Source organism: Corapipo altera, unplaced genomic scaffold, assembly GCF_003945725.1.
Source record: "Corapipo altera isolate COAL_440 unplaced genomic scaffold, ASM394572v1 301, whole genome shotgun sequence".
Lineage (NCBI taxonomy): Eukaryota > Metazoa > Chordata > Aves > Passeriformes > Pipridae > Corapipo > Corapipo altera.
Window position 1 is genome coordinate 5,027,271 of NW_020884926.1, and position 19,629 is coordinate 5,046,899.

Here is a 19,629-nt window from a genome sequence, read left to right on the forward strand (position 1 = left end):
GGGGTTGCTGAGTGAGGAGTTGGGATTTTTTGGGGAAGCCTTGCAGGTTTGGGGGCCGGGCAATGAGAGCCTTTCTAAAGAGCTCGGAGGGGTGTTTCCAGCTGAAACCCCACACCACGACCATCGGGAGCCACAGAGGGGCCGACATCGTCCTGCAGGTAGGGGCGGGGCAGCTGATCATCCTAAAACAGAGGGTGTTTTGGATGCAGGGAGGAGGACGTGCTGGAGTCCTCCATGCAAAGTGTGGTGGGATTTAGGACCAGAAAGGGGGCTTGGCAAAGCAGGGACAAACCTGGAGCCACCTCCAGCAGCGTTCCCTGCCCGCCCATTGCCCCCTCCCAGTCCGCAGGTGTCGCAGATCGTCACGCAGCCCTGGAATTCTCCGCCTCGGACAACAGCTTCATCCTTCAGGACTTCAATTCCCCCCACGGCACCTTTGTCAACAGCTGCCAGGTCCAGAATGCGGCCGTGGGGGTGAGGCCGGGGGACATCCTGCGCTTCGGCACCGCGGGAGTGCCCTTCGAGCTGGTGCTGGAGGGGGCTGCCCAGGTGAGGCTGTAGGGGGCTGCCCAGGTGAGGCTGGGTGGGGCTGCCCTGGGAAGGGTGCCCAGGGAGGGATGGGGTGCTTGCTGATCCTAGGGAAGGGTGCCCAGGGAAGTGTGGGTGGGTTCTACTGCCTGAGGAAAGGTGCCCAGGAAAGGATGGGGTTCTCCTGCCCTGGGAAGGATGGGGTGCTTGCTGAACCCAGGGAAGAGTGCCCAGGGAAGGGTGGGTGAGTTGTTCTGCCCAGGGAAAGGTGCCCAGGGAAGAATGGGTGGATCTGCCCAGGGAAGGGTATCTTGAGGAAGGATGGTGTGCTCATCCCAGGGAAAAGTACCCAGGGAAAGGCGTGTGGGTTTTACTGCCCAAGGAAAGGTGCCCAGAGAAGAGTGGATGCTGTTGCCCCTGGAAGGATGCCCAGGGAAGGGTGGATGGGGATGTCCAGGGAAAGCTGCCAAGGAAAGGTGGGTGGGTGCTGCTGCCCAGGGAAGGCTCCGGGAGCAGGAACAGGCTCCCAGGTCTGGGCAATTCTGAGGAAAGGCGAGAGGGGGAAATGAAAAGCTGGAGCTCCCTCTGCTGAAGAAACTCTGGCGGTTCGGTAGGGAACTGAAAATGACGGGACAACGGTGCGTGAGAGAAGGTAGATCTGGAAAATGTGCTTTTCCTCTATTTGCGTTTTATGTTTCTTCCCAAGCCACTTACTGGGAGGGAAGTTGGGTTTTACATCAAACCTACAGCAACTGATAAGTTCCAGTATCATTTTTATTATTGTGGCTCTTGAAGAATCCAAGATGCTGGTGAGGTAATGCCAGACCCTGCTGGAGCAGTGAGCAGCTGAATTCCCAAAGGCAGGGTGCACACGGAGAAGCAGATTTGCACAGCAATGCAGGGGATGCCTGTGGGGTGCCTATTCCTTACTCTGGGCTCTCTGATCCTCCTTTGGAGGAGCAGCTTTGAAGCCTGACCCTGCTGACTGCAGGGAAGGAACCACCTCAGAGTTGCACCCTGTGAGGTGTCTCACAGAGGGAGGGATCACTCCTCTCGAGTCTTAGAGGAACATGTTGTACAGAGGAGCAGCACCCAGCTGGGAATTGCATCCTGCTGTGCCTCGAAGTGCAGGATAAGGGCCAAGACAGGGACAGTGGAAGGCTTTGGTGGAATCCCGCTGTGAGCAAGAGCCATGGGGAGCAGCATGAGCAAAAGCAACAGGGCCTGGACGTGCTCCAGGAGAAGGGAAGGTGCTGGAGTGGCAGGCAGCATTCCCTGGGGGTTTGGGCTCTATTAACACCCAGATGTTGGAGGGCCCACATCCAGGCCAGGTCTGATGCTGCGCTGGCAGATGTTTAGTGCAGACCTTGACAGTGGCTTGTCCTCATTGTACTGGAAAGCTCAGGAGAACAGCAGTGTCCTAAATCTGGATCTGACATGCCCAGCATAAGGTCTGATAAATGTGATGGGAAGGCAGGAGCACAATGAGAGGCTTTGGTTCATTGGGGTGAATGGCAGAAACGATGAGGTAGGACCATGTGTGAGCCAGGAGAGCTGTGAGAGGAGCATCTCTAGATCGTGCAAATGATGTGCAGAATTAGGGCAGAGATGGAGAGGGAAAAGCTCAAAAAGCAGCAAACCTCAGTGATTTCCTTCTGCTTCAGCAAAGAGCCTGAATGCCCTGATTAAAATCTGATCCTTGGGCAATGGAAATGCTTCCACTGAGATCTGTGCCTGGGTTTTGTATGGCATGGGGCACATGAATCCAGGGCTAAAATCCTTGCTGATTACACGGTCTTTTCCCATCGTAGGTGTCCTGTCCCCCCTTGAAACGTCGCACAGGGTGGGCGGGGCAGCTCCAGGTGGTTGCAGAGCCCAAACCCTCAGCTCTGGAGTCTCCTCCCCGCCTGCCCTCACTGCAGTGGCAGCATCCCCCTGGCTCTCCAGGCAGTGGCACTCCTGGAGCCCCTGTCCACCAGCCCCATCCACCTCTGCCGAGGAGACCCCTGAGTGCCTGGGACAGGAGTGTGGCCAGCACTGCCTCTCTGGACACCTTCAGCAGGAGCTCTGTGGTGAGGCCAGGTAATCCATGATCCCAAACCCGAACATTTGTGTCCTGGTGTCCTCACAGAGCGACTTGGTGAGCTGAGTGGAGTTGACTGGACTGGGGAAGTGATGAGTGTTGAGCAACCAGCTGTGAGTCCCTGTCCAGTGGAGCTAATCAGAGACTGTGTGTGGTCCTGGGTGGCATTTGGGTCAGGGAAGAAATGAGCTGTGACACCCCAAAGGGAGTGCTGTTGCCTTTGCAGAGGGATGTTTCCTCTTCCTTTTTCCTGGTATGTGACCCAGAAGGGCGATGGCTGATTTTATCTGCACCAGTGACTCATGTACCTATTCCTGACTCCTCTTTGAAGTGGTGTTTTTTTCCTCCTTTGAAGTGGCTGCCTCAAGTGCAGGAACTTTAAAGTATATCCGTAGCTGATATGCCTCTGGAAATAAAGTATATGATAAGCAACAAAGCAAAGGTGAGGGTTTGGGGGAATAGAATAGCTGGAGAACATGACTTTTGCCATTAATGCTGTGGCCTGATGCACCATGCTGTGGTTTTCCTGTGTGGGGTTGGGTTTTTTGAAGTCATAAGCAACACAAAGTCAATAGTAGGTTTTAAATGTGCAAAGCCAGGGGCAGCACCTTGCACTCCCAGCAGTGGCTGAACTGGAAACCACAGTGAGGGCAAAGGGAGGGACACATATGCCCCAGGTTGGCACATACCCCTCTGCTTTTGGGGGAACAGAGCCAAAAGGATCCCCATGACAAAAATACACAGCTTTCTGTGGGGCTGAGCAGTGCTGGAAAATTAGAGGAGCTTTTCTCTGCTGTGCCTCTCCTGCTCTGAGGCTTTTCTGGTTCCCATAGGTGAATTATTCCTCTCTGTTGTGCAGACTGTGCTGTAAGTGTCATTTTAGTGCCAAATAGGTGGTTTCCCTGCTGGTTGTGAACTAAGCTCATGCCCTGAACAGTGGCCACTGCCTTGGAGTAGTTTTGGGACAAAGAATGCTGCAGGGAGTGTTTCTGCTGCCTGCAACCACCTCTCATGCTGATATTTACTGCTGTTGTTTTTGCTTTCTTCCAGTCTCAACCAGCTTCTCAGGTGATTGTGCAAGCAGTGTGGGGGGAGCCCCTTCCCTGGGGACTCACAACACGGATCTCCTCCAGCAGGAGAAGGTGATGCTGGGGAGAGAGTGAGGAATGCCATCCCTGTCCTGGTCCTTGGCAGAGCAGGAGAACCCTGCCAAAAGGCTGTGTGTCCCACCAGGAGTCCCAGCAGGGTGTGGGGACTGCCTCCCCAGGGGTCTGCTCCAGAGGATGGGGACAGTGGGTGGCTGGAGGGTGTGGGAAGCCAGGTGAGCGTGGCACTGATGGCCACGAGCGGGTACCCCTGGGCAGGAGTAGCTGCAGACTGGCCAATGGCACCTGCAATCTGCCCTCAGGGTGAGAAGCTGCTGCAGCTGGAGAAGGAAATGGGTCACCTCTCTGGTTTGGAAACAAAGCGCAAAGACGTGGTGATAAGAGATCTGCAGGAGGAGGTCGCGGCCATGGCAAAGAAACTGGCCCAGGCGGCGGCGAGGAACGAGGTTGAACTGACCCAGAAACTGCTGGCCTTCAATCAAGAGCTGGGAGGCAAAACAGAGGAGATCAAAGCCCTGAGGGAACAGGTACCAGACACTTCCATAGGCACCAAGCAGGGAAAACACCTCTCTGATACAAGTTTGTAATGTAACAAAGGCTTGGGGAAAAGCAGGTCTGAAACCAAGGGAAATGAGGGAGGTGGGTTTTTTTCCTTCTCTCCCTCCTTTTTTTCTTTCTTCCTTTTTTCCTTCCTTCCTCCTCCATGCCTCTGGCATTAGGATTTCATCAGGAACAGCCAAAGCACATTTAAGGTGATCCTATTTGAAGCAATGACTCCTGAGAGTTAGTCAAAGATGCTAAAGAGCAATCCCATCAAACCAGGACCTGGATGTGCCAGATTTCCCTCTCTGAAGGGGCTGTGGCAGAGTCAGTGAGTGACTGGGTGAGGAACACAGTGAATCTGTGTTTTGCAGATCAGTGACCTGCAGAAAGGCTCGAGCCAGGTTTTCAGCCATTCCCTCTATGAAAGAGACCTGGAGATCGGGAGGCTCCGGAGAGAAAGCGAGAAGTTGAAGAAGGACCAGGCTTTGAGTGCAGGTACCGTGTCCCTGGAGCTCTGGGTCAGGGCATGAAGCAGTTTAGGACTGGCTCTGGATAAAAGCAAGCATTGGCCAAGCTGTCCAGGCAACAGCTGATTTGTAGTGGCTTGTAGAAATCAGAGAATCCCGGAATAGTTTGGGTTGGAAGGGACCTTAAAGAACATCTTGCTCCAGCACCCTGGCATAGAGAGGGACAACTTCCATGAGCCCAGGTTGCTCCAAGCACCATCCAACCTGGCCTTGGACACTTCCAGGGTTGGAGCAGCTACAGCTTTTCCGGGCAACCTGTGCCAGGGCCTCCCCACCCTCACAGGGAAGAATTCCTTCCCAGTATTTCATCTAAATGTTGCACTTGTGTAACCTCTCACCAGAGCTGTTTTTCCCAGGTCTGGTGAGCAGCCTGCAAAGGGAGGTCCTGCAAAAGGAGCAGAAAATTCAGCAACTCCAGCAAGAGATTGAAAAACTGAAGAAGGAAAATCGAGAGAAGGACAACCAGCTGGCAGTTGTTTCTGCCAAGGTTGGCAGGACTAACGAGGGCATCAGTAATTTATGGTCTCACATAGGGCTTAAGGTGGGAAAGCAGGTGGAGAAGAGTTGTGCTTCTCCCTTGTGAGGATTGTAGCAGCTGTATGTGGGTGGCTGTTTGTTGGGGGGTCCCAAGGTGAGTCCTGGCTGCACACAAACAGGAGTCATGCAACTGTACCCCTGGGATGTGGTGGTGATGGTCCCATGGTCACAGCAGGGTGTCCTGTGATGGCCACGGATCAGGGTCCCCTTCCCCAGCTCGATCTCCCTCCTCACTCAGCATCACCGTGTACCCTGGATTCCTGTGAGCACAGGAGCTGTTTGTTCACACAAAGCTCTCATGCCAAGATCCTCCCGAGGAGCCATGGAAACCCCATCACTGGGGGTGGGACTCCCTGTGGCCTGGGCCTGGATTGTCCCTCAAAGAAAGTGGCTTGTGCAGCAGGTTGCCCCTCTGTATGTGCAGCTCCTCCTCAGCTGGCAGAGCTGCATCAGCAGTGTGATAAGGGGCAGAAGCTGCTCAGGCTCTATGGGATTGCCAGGGATTGCCTAGGAATCACAGAATTGCTGAGCTTGGAAATAACCTCTAAGATCATTGAGTGCAACCATTCCCCTGGCACTGCCAAGGCCACCACTAACCCACGTCCCCACGTGCCACATCTACACCTCTTGTAAATCCCTCCAGGGAGGGCAACTCCACCCTGCCCTGGGCAGCCTGTGCCAGTGTTCCATTCACAGCAGGAGTGATGGTGTCACTGCCCTGATGGATATTTTCCTTAGTTGCCATTCCTTCTAGTGCTCGAGAATTAAAGAGGAAACGAAGCGTGAGCGTGGAGAGCAAGAAATAATCAGCTGTCGAAATGTGAGTTGAAAATATTTTGGGGTGATGGAGCACAGGGCTAAGCAGTGGCTGCAGGAATGCATCAGCCAGGGAATAATTAACTGGGCATTGTAAGGGAGTTGTTTGGAATTCAACTCCTGCACTGGAAGGCACATGATGGGACTAACCACCTGGGGAAGTGTAAACTCTGTTGGATTTGTAATGCTGTGTTACAATGCAGGGCAGATGTGACCAGAAATCAGGTTGGAATTCTGCTGGTAAGCTGATAAAACCACAGTAAATATGGGTTAGAAGGGAATTCCAGGGTAAGCAAAGTGGGTTACATGGGGAAAACATCTTGCTTATGAGTGGAAGTTTTCCAGAGAGGCAATGCCCAGTTCCTCTGGTGAGACCCCTGCCCTCCCTGGGCTTTTGCAGCGCATTGGGGAGCTGGAACGGGACCTGGAGGGGCTGCAGATGGAAATCCAGAAGCATTGTGCCAAGCAGGAGAGTATCCAAAATCAGCTGGCTGAGAAAGCCAAGGTAAGTGGCTGGCTGAGGGGGGCACACAGGGGGCAGGTGTGCCCTGGTGAGCCCATGGCAGATCTCTCAGCCACCTGACAGGGGTGAAAGGTGGGTGGGATGAGGACCAGCAAGTCCCAGGAGAGCAGGCTCCTGGGTCAGGAGTACAGGCAGGGGGTCCTGTACAGGCAGGAGATCCAAATGTCCTGAGCTCTGCCGTGGACACTGAGAGAGGAAGAAATAATTCAGATAGCAGAGTGCCCTGTGTGGGTGTTGGGTGAGGAAGCCAAGGATGGACAATGTCCCAGGGACCAGACCCACGCAAAAAGTGCTGTGAAAGCTCTGATGCTGCAATCCCACCCCTGCAACGGGATCACTGCCTGTCTCCTGGTGTTCCAAAGCTATCTTTGGAGTTGTCCAATGGGAATAATGGGTAGCTGAGGTCGAAGTGCCCATGGCATGGTTTTCAGATGTCACTCTGAGGTGCCAATCATAGAATCATAGAATCATAGGATCAGCTGGGTTGGAAGGGACCTTTGAGATCATCAAATCCAACCCTTGATCCAACCCTGCTGTGGTTCCCAGACCATGGCACTGATGCCACATCCAGTCTCTTTTTAAAAATCTCCAGGGACGGAGAATCCACCACTTCCCTGGGCAACCCATTCCAATGGCTGAGCACCCTCTCTGCAAAGAAATTCTTCCTAATCTCCAACCTAAACCTCCCCTGGCACAGCTGAAGACCGAGCCCTCTTGTCTTGCTGATGGTTGCCTGGGAAAAGAGACCAACACCCACCTGGCTACAACCTCCTGTCAGGGAGTTGTAGAGAGTGAGGAGGTCTCCCCTGAGCCTCCTCTTCTCCAGGCTGAACAGCCCCAGCTCCCTCAGCCTCTCCTCACAGCACTTGTGCTCCACTCCCTTCCCCAGCCTCGTTGCTCTCCTCTGGACCTGCTCCAGCCCCTCAATGTCCTTCCTGAACTGAGGGGCCCAGAACTGGACACAGCACTCCAGGGGTGGCCTCACCAGGGCTGAGTCCAGGGGAAAAATCACAATGCTGTGGTGGTTGCAGGCGGAGGAGGAGCTGGAGGCAGCCTGTGCCCAGCAGGCCGTGCAGCTGCGGGAGATGGGGCGCAGGGAGCGGCTGCTGCGAGCGGAGCTGCGGCGGGCAGGGGAGCAGGTAGGGATCAGCAGGGATGGGAACATCACCCCCGGGGCCACGGGTAGCACAGGGACAGGGCTTCCCATGGGTAAGGATGTGGCGCAGGAACGAAAACGCAGAGTCCTGAGCACCAAACCCTGGCATGGGACTTGTTGTCGGGTGAAGTATAAAAGGCTTATCCACAGGATTTGTGTGGGCAGCGTAGACGATGGAGCAGTGTAACAGGATACAAAAAAAGGATTCTATAATCTTGGTTACGCTGTCTGGGACCCACACAAACCCTCCTGTGTGCCTGGGTAAAGCTGCTCTGGCAGGGACAGCCCTTTGCAGAGCAACATCACGCTAGATATCGATGATCAGTTATCCTCAGAGATGATCAATTAGCCTCAATGATCAGTGATGTTTGTTTTCATCAATCCTTGCTGCAGCTGGAGTCCTTCAAGATCCAAGTGATGCAAGTCTGTTCTCCATCAGCAGCAGGCAGCACAGGGAAATCCATAACGGAGCAGCAGGTGAGTTGGATACCAGCTCATGGTGCCTCCAACGCCCGGTGCAGCTCAAGGCTGCGGAACAGCCACAGTGCCTGCTCTGTGCTCAGTAGGCCTGGTGGCATCCAAGCTTCTGCAGATGAGGGGCTGTGCTGTGGCTGTCCCAGGTTAATGGCACTGCTCCATGATGTGAAGGAGACACAGCCCTTTTTGTGTCCCACAGCTTGGATGGAGTCAGTGGGCTGCAGCAGGGACAAGCCCAGGGGCCTGGCGTGGTTGCCAGTTTGCAGCAAATCTCGATTGTTTCTTGCTGAGACCATCCATGGTCCCTCAGCTGGAAAAGGGTATGAATATAATGCCTTATCCTGCTCTTCCTCCACCTTTGCCAGGCGATAGAGAAGGTCAGGCAAATCTGTGACGAGAACCAGCAGAGTCATGAGAGGGAGAAGTGTCTGCAGGAGGATTTAAGCTCCAGGCTCACAAAGGAGAAGGAGGTGTCTGCAAACATTGAGGTGCTCAAGAATTCCCTGCTGGAGCTCCAGGTCAGTCCTTTAAATACTGAGGACCAAGTGGCAGCTGGGAGATGGTGGCACAGGGCATTTTGTTGGCCTGAGGACAGGTTAAAGATATGACCCTGAAGCAGAGTGTCATCCCAAAGCGTTCATGTGGCTGTTCCCAGCAGTTTGCCATAGAATCCTAGAATAGTTTGGGCTGGAAGGGACCTTAAAGCTCATTTCATTGCACCCCCTGCCATGGGTGGGGACACCTTTCACTAGATTGGGTTGCTCCAAGCCCTGTCCAACCTGGCCTGAGATGTTCAGAGAGGTTGTGTCATTTGCCAAGTCCCTGAAAGCCCCTGACTGTGGAGATTGGCTTGTTCCCCACTGGTTCCATTTTTTCCAGGCTTGCCTGAGGAGCTCCTGCAGCAGCACCAGCCTGAGAGGGAAGATGGAGCAACTGGAGGTGGTGTCCCTGGATCCCTCCATCTCAGCCATCAGGACAGCAGTGGTGGACATGGCACGTGTCCCCCTCTCCTGGCTGGAGGACATGGAGCAGCTCGTGGCCAGTGCGGGGATGGACCTGTGCACCTCTGGCCAAGGTCTGTGTCCTGCTGGGCATCCCTGGGAACACCTGCACAAGGCAGGTTGTCCTAGCTAGCCAGATGTAGAGGAGAAAATCCAGCACGAGCCACTCCTTATAGAGAAAATCATGGAATCACAGAATTTTTAAGGCTGGATAATACCTCCAAGGTCATCGAGTCCAACCATTAACCCAGCACTGCCAAGGCCACCACCCAACCGTGTTCCCAAGTGCCACATCCACACACCTTTTGAACACTTCCAGGGATGGTGACTCCACCACTGCCCTGGGCAGCCTGTTCCAATGCCTGACCATCCTCTCCATGAAGAAATTTTCCCTAATATCCCTAATATGGTGTGTGAGCACCCCACACAGCAAGGTTGTGTTGACTTCTGCAGGGCTGTTGGCTGCTTTCAGGAGCTTGTTAGAAAAGACTCAGGAAGTGGCACAGAGGAATCAGCTGTTGCAGGTACAGAAATACTTATGTACATGAACCATGTAGATTTGGAATCTTTCCATGGTTAAACATGATAGTAATCCCAAGTGAGCCAGTGTGGGATCTGGATTGGGGATGTGCAGTAACCAAGGTGCCTGGGTCTGCAGAAAATGCAAGGGAAAGGAGACTGTTTTGGGAATTGTTTGTGAGTGAATGTTCACAGGAGGTTTATTTCTTCCCCTGCTGCTGACACACTTCCTTTAATACCTCGGTGTCTCCCTGTAGGAGCAATTAGAGAGGCTCCAGCAGTCACAGGCAGAGATGCTGCAGGAGCACACAAAGGAGCTGGAAGCAAAACATAAGCAAGACTTGGAGATAAAAATCCAGCAAATTATCCTGGAAAAGGACAAGGAGAACAAAGAGGTAGAGTGGCATGGTTGGTGGTTTGGAAAGGGAATGTTATATGCAGGAAAAATGGGGGTCTGTAGGAGTGTTGGTTATTAAAAGGAGGAATCTCTAGCTTTGAACTGTCTGGGTGCAGTCCTAAGAGCCCAATGGGATCCCAAGAGGATGCAGAATATCCTCCTGTATGGATGCAGGTGATGTAAACTCCCCCAAAGTATCCATGGTGGTACTGGGAAGCACCTGTGGGTGACAGGAAGTGTGGGTGCCAGTCAGTCCCTGGGAGAAAGGAGAAAGCAAGGAGCATCATCCTGATGTGTGAGCTTAGGGAAGCACTGTATTGCTTCCTCTCAAGCCCTCTGCTCCCTCCCTCTGCATGCTGAGCTCCTGTTGGGTCTATTTTAGCTGGGAAAGGACACCCCCTGTGAAGCAGGGACCAGCAGTCCCCCTCCATCCCAGGAAAGCCTAGGCCACAATGCTGGTGGCTCTGGTGTGGGATGCAGTGTTAGTGAGGGTGCAAGTTGGGGTTTTGCCATGTCTGTGTTGTGGTGGGGACAGCAGGCCTTGTAACACAGTTTCCAGTGTGCTTCTGTGTCTGGTGCCTCAGGAATGGTGGTTTCCTGGTGCTGAGTTTTCTAAGGACTCAGGAAAGGAGCAGCCAAGCAGCTCCTCCCCTGTCTCTTGGATGTACCTTTCCCCAGGTGCTCCCATCCACTCCCTCACTGGGTCACCTCGGGTCCTGCCAGGCTTTTCTCCCATCACCTGCCCCTGCTCTGGAGCAGTGACCCTCCCTGCTGCTTTCCTCCTTGGACCTGAGGTCTTTTTCCTAGGGTCATGATTTTTTCTGTGCTGAAGCTGTGATCTATCAATTCCCAGATTCTAGAAAGCACTCTCGCTGAGGAGAAGGACAGGTGTAAGAAATGTGTGGAGGAAGAGCAGAAGAAGATCCAAGAGCTGGAAAGCCACCTGAAAAGCATGAATGAGGTGAGCATGGGAAGTGAAGCAGGACAGCTCACCCTTGGAGTGAAGAAATGGGAATGTGTGTTGTAATGTGGTGCTTCAGGGGCCCAAATCAGTGGACAGAGGTTTTTTCCCCCCCCCAAATACACAGAGAGAAAGGTGGATTCCTGGATAGCTTAATTACTGCTAATTTCATCCTGCAGGCAACAGCAAGGAAGGCAGAGGAGCAGGAGGTGATAGAGGGCAAACTGAAAGAAGCTTTGCATGAGCTGGAGGAAACCACTGCCCGAGAGGTACTTCCACCAACCTGTGTGTGCAGGTGGAGGGTGCAGTGTTGATGAAAAAGGGTTCCCCCATCCCTGAAATCCTTCCCTCCCCTCCATCCTTCCAAGAGCTAACCAGGAGAGATGACACTGCTGGTGATCCCAAAGGAAACCACCAGTGCTCCAGCCAATCTCCCAGCTCTTGTTTCCCAGGTGTTGCTACAGCAGCAGGTGCTCGTGCAGGATGAGCAGCTCAGGGCTGTCCAGGAGGACAAGGAGTTACAGAGGCAGAAACTGGAGGAAGAAATAGCAGGATATAGGGAGCAAAGCAAGCAGCATTCCCTGACCATCGTAGCTTTAGAAGACAGGCTGCTGGAGGCCACGCAGGAGCAGAAGATGCTGGAGGAGGAAAAGGCAGCACTTGTGGAAAAAATGGAAGGTAGGTAAGGGTTGCATGGGATGCACCTGTACCCTGCTGGGTTAACATGGAATGTTTATGGAGAGGGAGTAGTGAATCTGCTGCTATGGAAGGCGTTGGGGAGGATGTTGGATGGAGCTTTGCCCACGTGCAGGACAAGGTCCATGAGTCCCTGCAGAGGCCATTTCATTGTTTGGTGGGTTTGGAAACCGTTAGTAAAAAGGGCTTTTTACCCTCTAAACCAACAAGACTGGAGGAGCACTTTGGGTTGCACCCAGGCAGAAGAGATCCCAAGCCAGACAGGATGTTGGGAACTGCCCAAGCACTGCTGGAAATGGGCTCTAAGAGACATGGATTTCCCAAGGAGATGGTCCTCAGTCCTTGAAGCTGCCATGAAGGAAAGGATCTGTGTTGCAGAAGCAGCAGAACAAGTGTGCAAGTGTTACAAAGAAGTAATGGGCCTTATTTTCTCGTGTCCTGTAGTAATTCAGCGCGGTGCCCACAGGTCAGCATCGGGAGATTGGCTGGAGGTTTGTCCTGCCATGGAGTCACACATTTGTCTGAGGTGAGCAGCTCTCACTGGTGGTGGTCAGAGAGGCTTGGAGAAGAGCAGGGACCACTGGGAGAGCCTAAGGAAGTCCAAGGAGACTTGTCCCAAGATCTTTTTAGTCTGGGATGGGCCCTTTGCTAGGCAGAGCTGTTCCTGAGGGCATGGAGCATCTTAACAGCACATGAGGATGTGCCATCCCATCCAGATGGCTCCAGGTACGAGCGAGCGAGGTGGCCAGACCCACTGCACAGGGTGACCCCAGGGGAGCAAAAGGCAGGGAAAAAAGGAATGTGTGAGTGTTCATCAGAAGATGCAGTGCAGGAAGGTGTGTGTGTGCTCCGTGAAATGAGGCCTCCCAGTGAGCTGTGAGATTTGCACTGATCTTTCCCAGGAAACTGCAGGAGGAGCTGGCAGTGGCACAGAGCATGCTTCTGGAAAAGGAGGCCTTCATTGGCAGGCTCACCAGGGAGCTGTCAGAGAGCAGAGCCAGAGTGTCAGACATGAGAGGTGGGTGTCATTGTCCCAGCCCTCCTCCAAGCAGTGACAAGGGGTGGTGTCAGTGCAGTGGGCACACACAGGGCTTGGGAAGCTGATGTCACCATCCTCTGGCAATGCTGTTGTCCTGCTGGGAGCAAAGCAGGCAGTCTGTTCCCTTTGGGAAGGTGAATTTCTTCCCATCCTTGGCTAAGCAATAGCAGTGATGGTGAGTGAGGAGGGCAAACAAAGGAAGATCAGGGGGACAAAACTAAGACCATCTTCCTCAAAATCACACTGGTGAGCTCCTTGGAGCTGGAATTGTCCCAAGCCAGTGGACTGGGAGAGCCTTGCCTGGCTTTCCTCCATGGGCAGGGCTGTGAATGTGGGGACAGAGTCCATGAGGAATGTGCAGAGGTCAAAGGATGCAAGTCAGAAAATGCTGGCAACCTGTTCCTCTCCAATCTGAAGGAAAATGCCTCAACAAGGAATTGCCCTGGGATTTAGTAAACCAGAATGTCCTGTTGGCATGGCCCAGGATCTGAGGGCAGCTGTGAAGGGCAGGGCAGGGTCCATTAGTGCTGCCAGCTTGTATGAGGGTGGACTGGAAAAAGGGGATGTATCCATGAATGCCAGCTGCAGATCCCCCAGGATGAGTCAGGCAGCATCCCACGGGGCTGTTTTGCACTTAGGGGAGCTCAGTGAGGAGCAGAAGGTGGAGCTGGAGAAGAACCAGAGCCGCCTGAAACACCGGGAGCGGGAAGTGAACCAGCTCAGGGAGAAGCTATCCCAGATGTCCAACCTTGTGGAGGAGAAGGATCGATCCCTGAAAGCAGCAGCTGAAGAGTTAAGGTACCCACTGACATGAGCCAAGGTTCCACCAATGCCACTCTGTGGGTGCCCAGCAGCTGATGGTGTTCAGGGTTCTCCCCAGAACAAAAGGCACATGTGAGAGCATCAGGGTGGAGCTCAGCTCCGTTGCACTGATATCCACTGCCATGGGAACCGAAATGGGGGTTTAGTGGAGCTTGTGCCAGCAGATGTGTAACCAAGTCAGTTGTAACTAGGAGAGTGTTCCCACCCACACCATGGTAGTCATCAGTGGGTGCCCAGGGTGCTGCTCTCCCCAAGCTGTTCGGGTCACATGGAACATGTGATAGAACATGCTCTTGGCATGTTCCATCCCTCATGGGGTCCCACAATGTCTCGTGTCTCGGCACAGGCGAGCCCAAGCCCGCTGCCAGGTGCTGAGGGACGCTTCCCAACAAACAGTGGAAAAGCTGGAGGATGCTCCCAGGACGCCAGTGTGGGTGGGTGAAGCCTCCCAGAGGGTGAGTCCCCACGGAGGGCTCCGAGGGGTGGGTTTGCCAAGAGCATTGATGGTGTTTCCCAGCACTGCAGTGAGGCCTGGTGACTTTCTCTGCTCCACACCGGCAGGAGGGTGGGAGCACCACATCCCCACGCCGGGGGCTGCCTGTGCCGCCCGAGATCCAGGGTTCTCCTGCTGCAGCCCCGGCGTTGCTGCTGCTTAATGAGCTGATGTTTGCACAGCGCTTTGGAACAGCAAAGTGTTTTGTGTGCTAATTGCTGTGCTAATTGGCAATTAGAGGGCATGGCAACGTGCGAGGGTTCTCTCCTTTTTCCAACTCGTGGAGCCCAAGGTGCTGTACAGGTGATGCAGAACCAGTTCTGGAGTGGTACGTGCAGGAGTAGGGGGGAGCTCGTTGCACAGGACAGGAAGAAACGCTCCTCATTCCCCTGTGCCAGACTCCTATTTGATTTCCCCGTGGCTGGAAAAGGGAAGAACTCGCAGGTGGCGGCAGCAGCAGATGGAGGGACTGTGGGAATTGTACATTCTGTGCAGGAAGGGTGGCAGCCAGCAGCGGGGCCGGCGGGCTGCGCGGGGGCCGCGGTGACTCACAGCCAGCTGACAGAGAGAGGGCGGGAGGTATCGCCCGTCCTGTTCCACAGGCGGGGATGGGGAGGGGAAGGGCCGAGCGCTGGACGTGCTGTTCGGCAGAGCTGTGGCGTGACAGTGGCTGGACCCAGAGCTGGGGGTCTGCAGCCATCATTAGTTGTGCACAGGGCAGGATGATGGGCCAGCCCCATCACAGGATTTTGGATGTTTGTCATAATGCAGGAATCTGGACTGGGCTGGGAGAGGGCAGTGGACATGTTTGTGTGCACCAGTGTCACTTAATAGAGAATAATGCCCACGGTTATGTAGGAACACAGTCTAGAAAGTGTGCTGGTGTTTGTGTGTAGATGGTAAGGGCAAGAGAAAAATGCCACCATGGCTGTTCAGAGACATGCACTATCCCTCTCCTGGCTCTCTGGAACATTTGCAGGGCCCATATCCTCACTGTGGCACAATGGAGCAGGAAAGAGGTCTCTGACGAGTCTCTTATACCCCTCCAAATCCATGGAGATACTCCTTAGGCTTTGCTCTTGGCATGTGCCAAGTGACCAGTGCCTGGCAGCGAGGCTGTGCTTAAGCCAGGTTTAAGCTGAGCTTGTGCTGAGCCAGCTGCAGGCTGGGTGAGGACAAGCTGGGCTGCTTCTTCCAGGTGCCACCGTTGGACTTGGCTGACCTCGGTGCAAAGTGCCAAGGCCTCAGGCACGAGGAAACGATCCAGCGCCAAAAGGAAGGTTTGGCTGAGCTCCGGGAGAGAGTAAAGATGCTGGAGAAGAGGCAGAACTCAGGTGAACAGGGCTCTCCTAGAAGCATGGAACAGTTAGAATCATGGAATGATTTGGGTGGGAAGGGACCTTAAAGCTCATCTCATTCTGCCCCCTGCCATGGGCAGGGACACCTTCCAGTGTCCCAGGTTGCTCCAAGCCCCATCCAACCTGGCCTTGGACATTTTCAAGGATGGGGAAGCCACAGCTTCTCTGAGTAACCTGTGCCAGGGCCTGACCACCCTCCCAGGGAAGCTGGGGAAAGCTGACCAGCCTCAAAGTGGCTGAGGTGTGAAGCCATGGCATGTTGCACCACGGTTTGGTGGCTGCTTGCCTCCAGGTGCTGTGAAGAAGGGTTTGGAGCCACGGGTGAAAGACTTACCGGAGGAGATAGTCCAGCACACAGGGCTTGAGATGGAGCCTGCACCCATGTCAGGAACAAAATTGAAGGCTGGCAAGGTAAGAAGGCAGTTTGGGGGCTGTGGTTCCTGTGGCTTAGTTGGAAAAGTATTCCCTGGAATAGAGAGGATGAACCTTTCAGAGATGCTAAGTAAGCCTTTCCCTGTCTGTGCAGGGTCCTGGCCACGTTCCTAATGGGGGCTCCCTCGGGATCACCAATAGGGCAGCGAGTTTGGACATGGCTGAGGTGACAGACCCCGGTGAGAGGATGGTATGTCAGGGACAGACGTGGTAAATCACGTGTAGAGCGTGTGTTAGTGCCCAGTGGGTGTAGAGTTTAGAAGGTTTGTGAACACATTTCAGAGGCAGGTGACTGGCAGGGCTTTGCAGGACCATTGAGGCTGAACTGCTCTGTGGTCCAGTTGAAGACATGGCATGGGGGTTGGATTAGATGACCTTTAAAGATCCTTTACAACGTTCTATGATTTTATGGTCCAGGGCACGTTGGGTGTCTACCAGGACATTTCAGGACCCCAGAATGTGCCATGGCACATCATTCTCCCCTTTCCACTGAAGGCCTTTGGGGTGTTCCCCCGGGCATTCAGGGCTGATCTGCAAGGAGAGGCAGGGTTGGTGAGGACAGAGACCTTCCCCAATGTAGGTGCCAACTAAATGATATGAAAGAGGCTGGGGCCCAATGGAGGAGGCTGCCAGAGGAGGGGTCTGTGAGTAGTACAGCTGGTGGGGTCTCTTCCCTCCAAAAAGGACAGGAAAACATCCATCAGGGAAATGGTCATGTTGGAAAAGGAAACAATCCAATCCCAGTAAGCTGTGCAGCTGGGAATGGAACACAGACCCACTTTCCTTGGGACACTGTCATCTCCTCAGGAGAGCAGATGGAAAGCAGATGGCTGAGCAGCGTGATGGAATGCAGCAAACCTGGTAAATAATACATTCCCTCTTCTTCCCTCAGTACCTTGATGTGATCGGTGCTCTGGGAAGCCTGATGGAGATGAAGGAGCTGTCGGGAATGCAGCCTCTGCAGCACCTTCCTCTGGAGGAGAGGGAAGAAGTGGGACTGCAGAGACAGAGGGCCCTGGAGCTGCTGTACAAAAAGATCAGGAACCTCCAGCATCGCCTGGAAAGGAAAGAAGAAATGCTAAAAGATTATGAGGGAAGCATGGAGCAGCTAAGGTGTGGAAAAGCAAGGTCACGGTTCCCAGTGAGACCTGGTCCTGGAATGCCAAGGGATGTGGCACCTTGCCGGGTCACGTGTCTGCCTGGGACTGGTCACAGCATGGCCATGGTATAAAAATTAAATGCTAGGAGAAATGGGGAAAGGTTCCCCCAGTTTTCTGCGCTGGTACCTTGTGTGGTCTGATGTGGTTGAGCAGTGTTAGAGCTGGGGAAACCCTGGCAGACTCCAGTCTGGGGTGACTGGAGCCTGGGGCAGCAGCAGCAGTGGCAGCTGGGGAGGAGGGACAGTGTCAGCAGGACCAGGGCAGGTGTGGGAGGGCCCAGCTGGGCGTTGGGGGGGTCGATGCAGGCAACAGACTGACAGAATCCCCCCTCCTGTTTTGCACAGGCAGAACCAAGCGTCCCTGCGAAGGTGTCAGGAGGAGATGTCCAACCTGGAAGATGAAGCCCACAGGGAGGCAGAAGAGAAGGCTCTGCTGCGAGAGGCTCTGGAGAGGACACAGCTCCAGCTGGAGCAGGAGAAGAGGCTGCGGCGAGCGGCCAAACGGCACAAGGTGAGTGGGGCAGGAGCAGGTGACACCCAACTCCTGCACTTTATACAACAGTCTGTTGGAAGCACAGATGGAGTGGTTGGCCAGACCACCCCAAGAAGCTGGAGGTCCCAGGGTCCTGCTGCTCAGCCAGCTCAGCGTCATGGCAGCATCACACTGCCAAAATTGGAGGTGGTGCAGGCACCTGTAGCAATGGGTTTGGGCCATGTCCTGGGGTGGGGGAGAGGAGCAGGTCACACATGACTCTCAGGACCTCTCACGGTGAATGCTGTGTCTGGTGTGTTTCTGCTCTGCAGCCTGGAGCCACGAAGCCTCTCTGCTCAGGCAAGCCAAGAGCCAAAGAGCACACAGCAGATGCTGTCAAGAAGGGAAGCTCACAGCAGAGGCACCACAGGGGCGTTCAGCAGGTGATGGTCTGCGGTAGGAACGAATCACCGCTGTAAACTCTGTGATGGTGGAGCAGGCTTGAGATGTGGGTGCACTTTGAGTAGCTCCTGTCGGTATCCTGTAGCTCCTGGGCACACTGGTGTGACAGTACAGTGTGTAGGACCTAATTTGCCAGCAGTGTGTGTCTCACACAGCATGGTGAGATTTATGGCAGTGGAAGAGGTGGTGAGGGTACAACCCAGCCTATACACGTGTGTATATATATTTGTGTATGTAAATACAGCCATGATGTGTGAAGTCAATTGTGTGGGGTCTGTCCTTTCCTTGGCTGAAGGGGCCTCAAGCACACACAGCTTGAAATACCCCCATATCCTCTGGTCCCTGTGGTGCCTTGGGGGAACTGGATCATAAGATATGATGTAGTATGGTATTCCAGAATTCCTGGAACACCCCAGGAGCACAGGAAGGGGGAAGAAGAGAACCCGTGTCAGCCACACTGGTACAGCAGCAGCACAAGGACAAGCTGGGGAGATGAGAGCGACGTGCCCGTGGGTGATGGCACAGGGTCCCTTTGCCACCCACTGTTGGCATCGACTGAGGTCCCACTGCTCCTCTTGTCGTTAACAAGGGTGAGAGCAGACCCTGGTTTCTGGGGAGCAGCAGTGTTTTGGGGTCTCCCTGCAGGGAACAGGCAGCTCCAACGCATGTCATCCCTGCAGCCGCTCCGCCTCAGCATCGCTCGGAGCGCTCCGTGTGCCGAGTCCTCGGCATCACTTCAGCCGAGGATAATTTGGATGTGAGCAAAGGCCCGCTGGGGGTTTTTTGGTCTTTATTTTTTAATAGGATAAAAAGGTCTGGAAGCAGCAGCACGGAGGGCTGCAGCAGGCTGATGTAGGGCTGTGGGTGTGTGCAGCACCCAGGGGTGCACAGCGGCCGATCCCTAATGGAAGTGGTGGTGCTGTGGGCTCCAATCATCAATGTGGCCTGGTTTCCCCCCTCCCTAAGCTGGGAGAAGCTGGATGCTTCCCTGTCTGCATGCCTGGGCTTATTTTGGGGTGAGGCATGACCTTGATTGCCTGGTGGAGGTTAAAGATGCTGCTGTGAGCATCCTCTGGGGGTGTCGGGCCGCTCCATGTCTGCATGTCCTCGCCATCCCAAACCCTGGGTTGGGAATGGAGGGAGCTGGTAGGAGCACAGGTGCTGTGCGTGCACCAGGGGCTGCAGAAGCCCCTTCCCCTCTTTGGAGCATATGGAATCATGGAATTATGAGATGGTTTGGATTGGAAGAGACTCTAAAGATGGTCCTGGAGGAATCCCACTGGGGGAATGGGACCTACTGGTGATGCCGGTGGGGGCCCTGGGGGATCACAGACAGGTTTGAGTTGAAAGGGACCCTAAAGATCATCCCATGGTGATCCCACCGGGGGATAGATGAGTACCGCCGGTGATGCCCGAGGAGAGGGGGGTCCGAAGGGGTGGTGATGGGCTGATAGAGGGCGGCGGGGCGGGGCCCCCTCCCGTGCCCGTGCGGGAGCCGGGGTGTCGCAGCCGGGCCCCGGGG

The 19,629-nt window shown here is 54.4% G+C and overlaps 1 protein-coding gene across 1 annotated transcript; it reads left to right on the top strand.

Moving 5' to 3' along the window:
- FHAD1 (forkhead associated phosphopeptide binding domain 1) lies at nt 1–18,362 on the top strand. Its single transcript, XM_027657938.1, has 28 exons — nt 1–158; nt 343–549; nt 2,340–2,610; nt 3,662–3,753; nt 4,020–4,244; nt 4,632–4,755; nt 5,144–5,274; nt 6,079–6,144; nt 6,541–6,645; nt 7,695–7,802; nt 8,213–8,296; nt 8,662–8,814; nt 9,176–9,371; nt 9,751–9,821; nt 10,074–10,211; nt 11,067–11,174; nt 11,354–11,443; nt 11,627–11,852; nt 12,315–12,396; nt 12,773–12,888; nt 13,548–13,707; nt 14,078–14,386; nt 15,383–15,558; nt 15,875–15,993; nt 16,109–16,204; nt 16,907–17,127; nt 17,519–17,684; nt 17,978–18,362. The coding sequence occupies exons 1-28, from the start codon at nt 63–65 to the stop codon at nt 18,122–18,124; spliced, it is 4,083 nt and encodes a 1,360-aa protein (XP_027513739.1). The 5' UTR covers nt 1–62; the 3' UTR covers nt 18,125–18,362.
- The last annotated feature ends 1,267 nt before the right edge of the window (nt 18,363–19,629 follow it).

What these genes read in the sequence shown, in the direction of transcription:
- FHAD1 (XM_027657938.1), top strand. Translation starts at nt 63, where the DNA reads ATGAGAGCCTTTCTAAAGAGCTCGGAGGGGTGTTTCCAGCTGAAACCC. An exon ending in CCTGTGCACCTCTGGCCAAG is followed by an intron (nt 9,372 to 9,750) that starts GTCTGTGTCCTG and finishes TGACTTCTGCAG; the next exon opens with GGCTGTTGGCTGCTTTCAGG. An exon ending in GCAGCAGCTGAAGAGTTAAG is followed by an intron (nt 13,708 to 14,077) that starts GTACCCACTGAC and finishes GTCTCGGCACAG; the next exon opens with GCGAGCCCAAGCCCGCTGCC.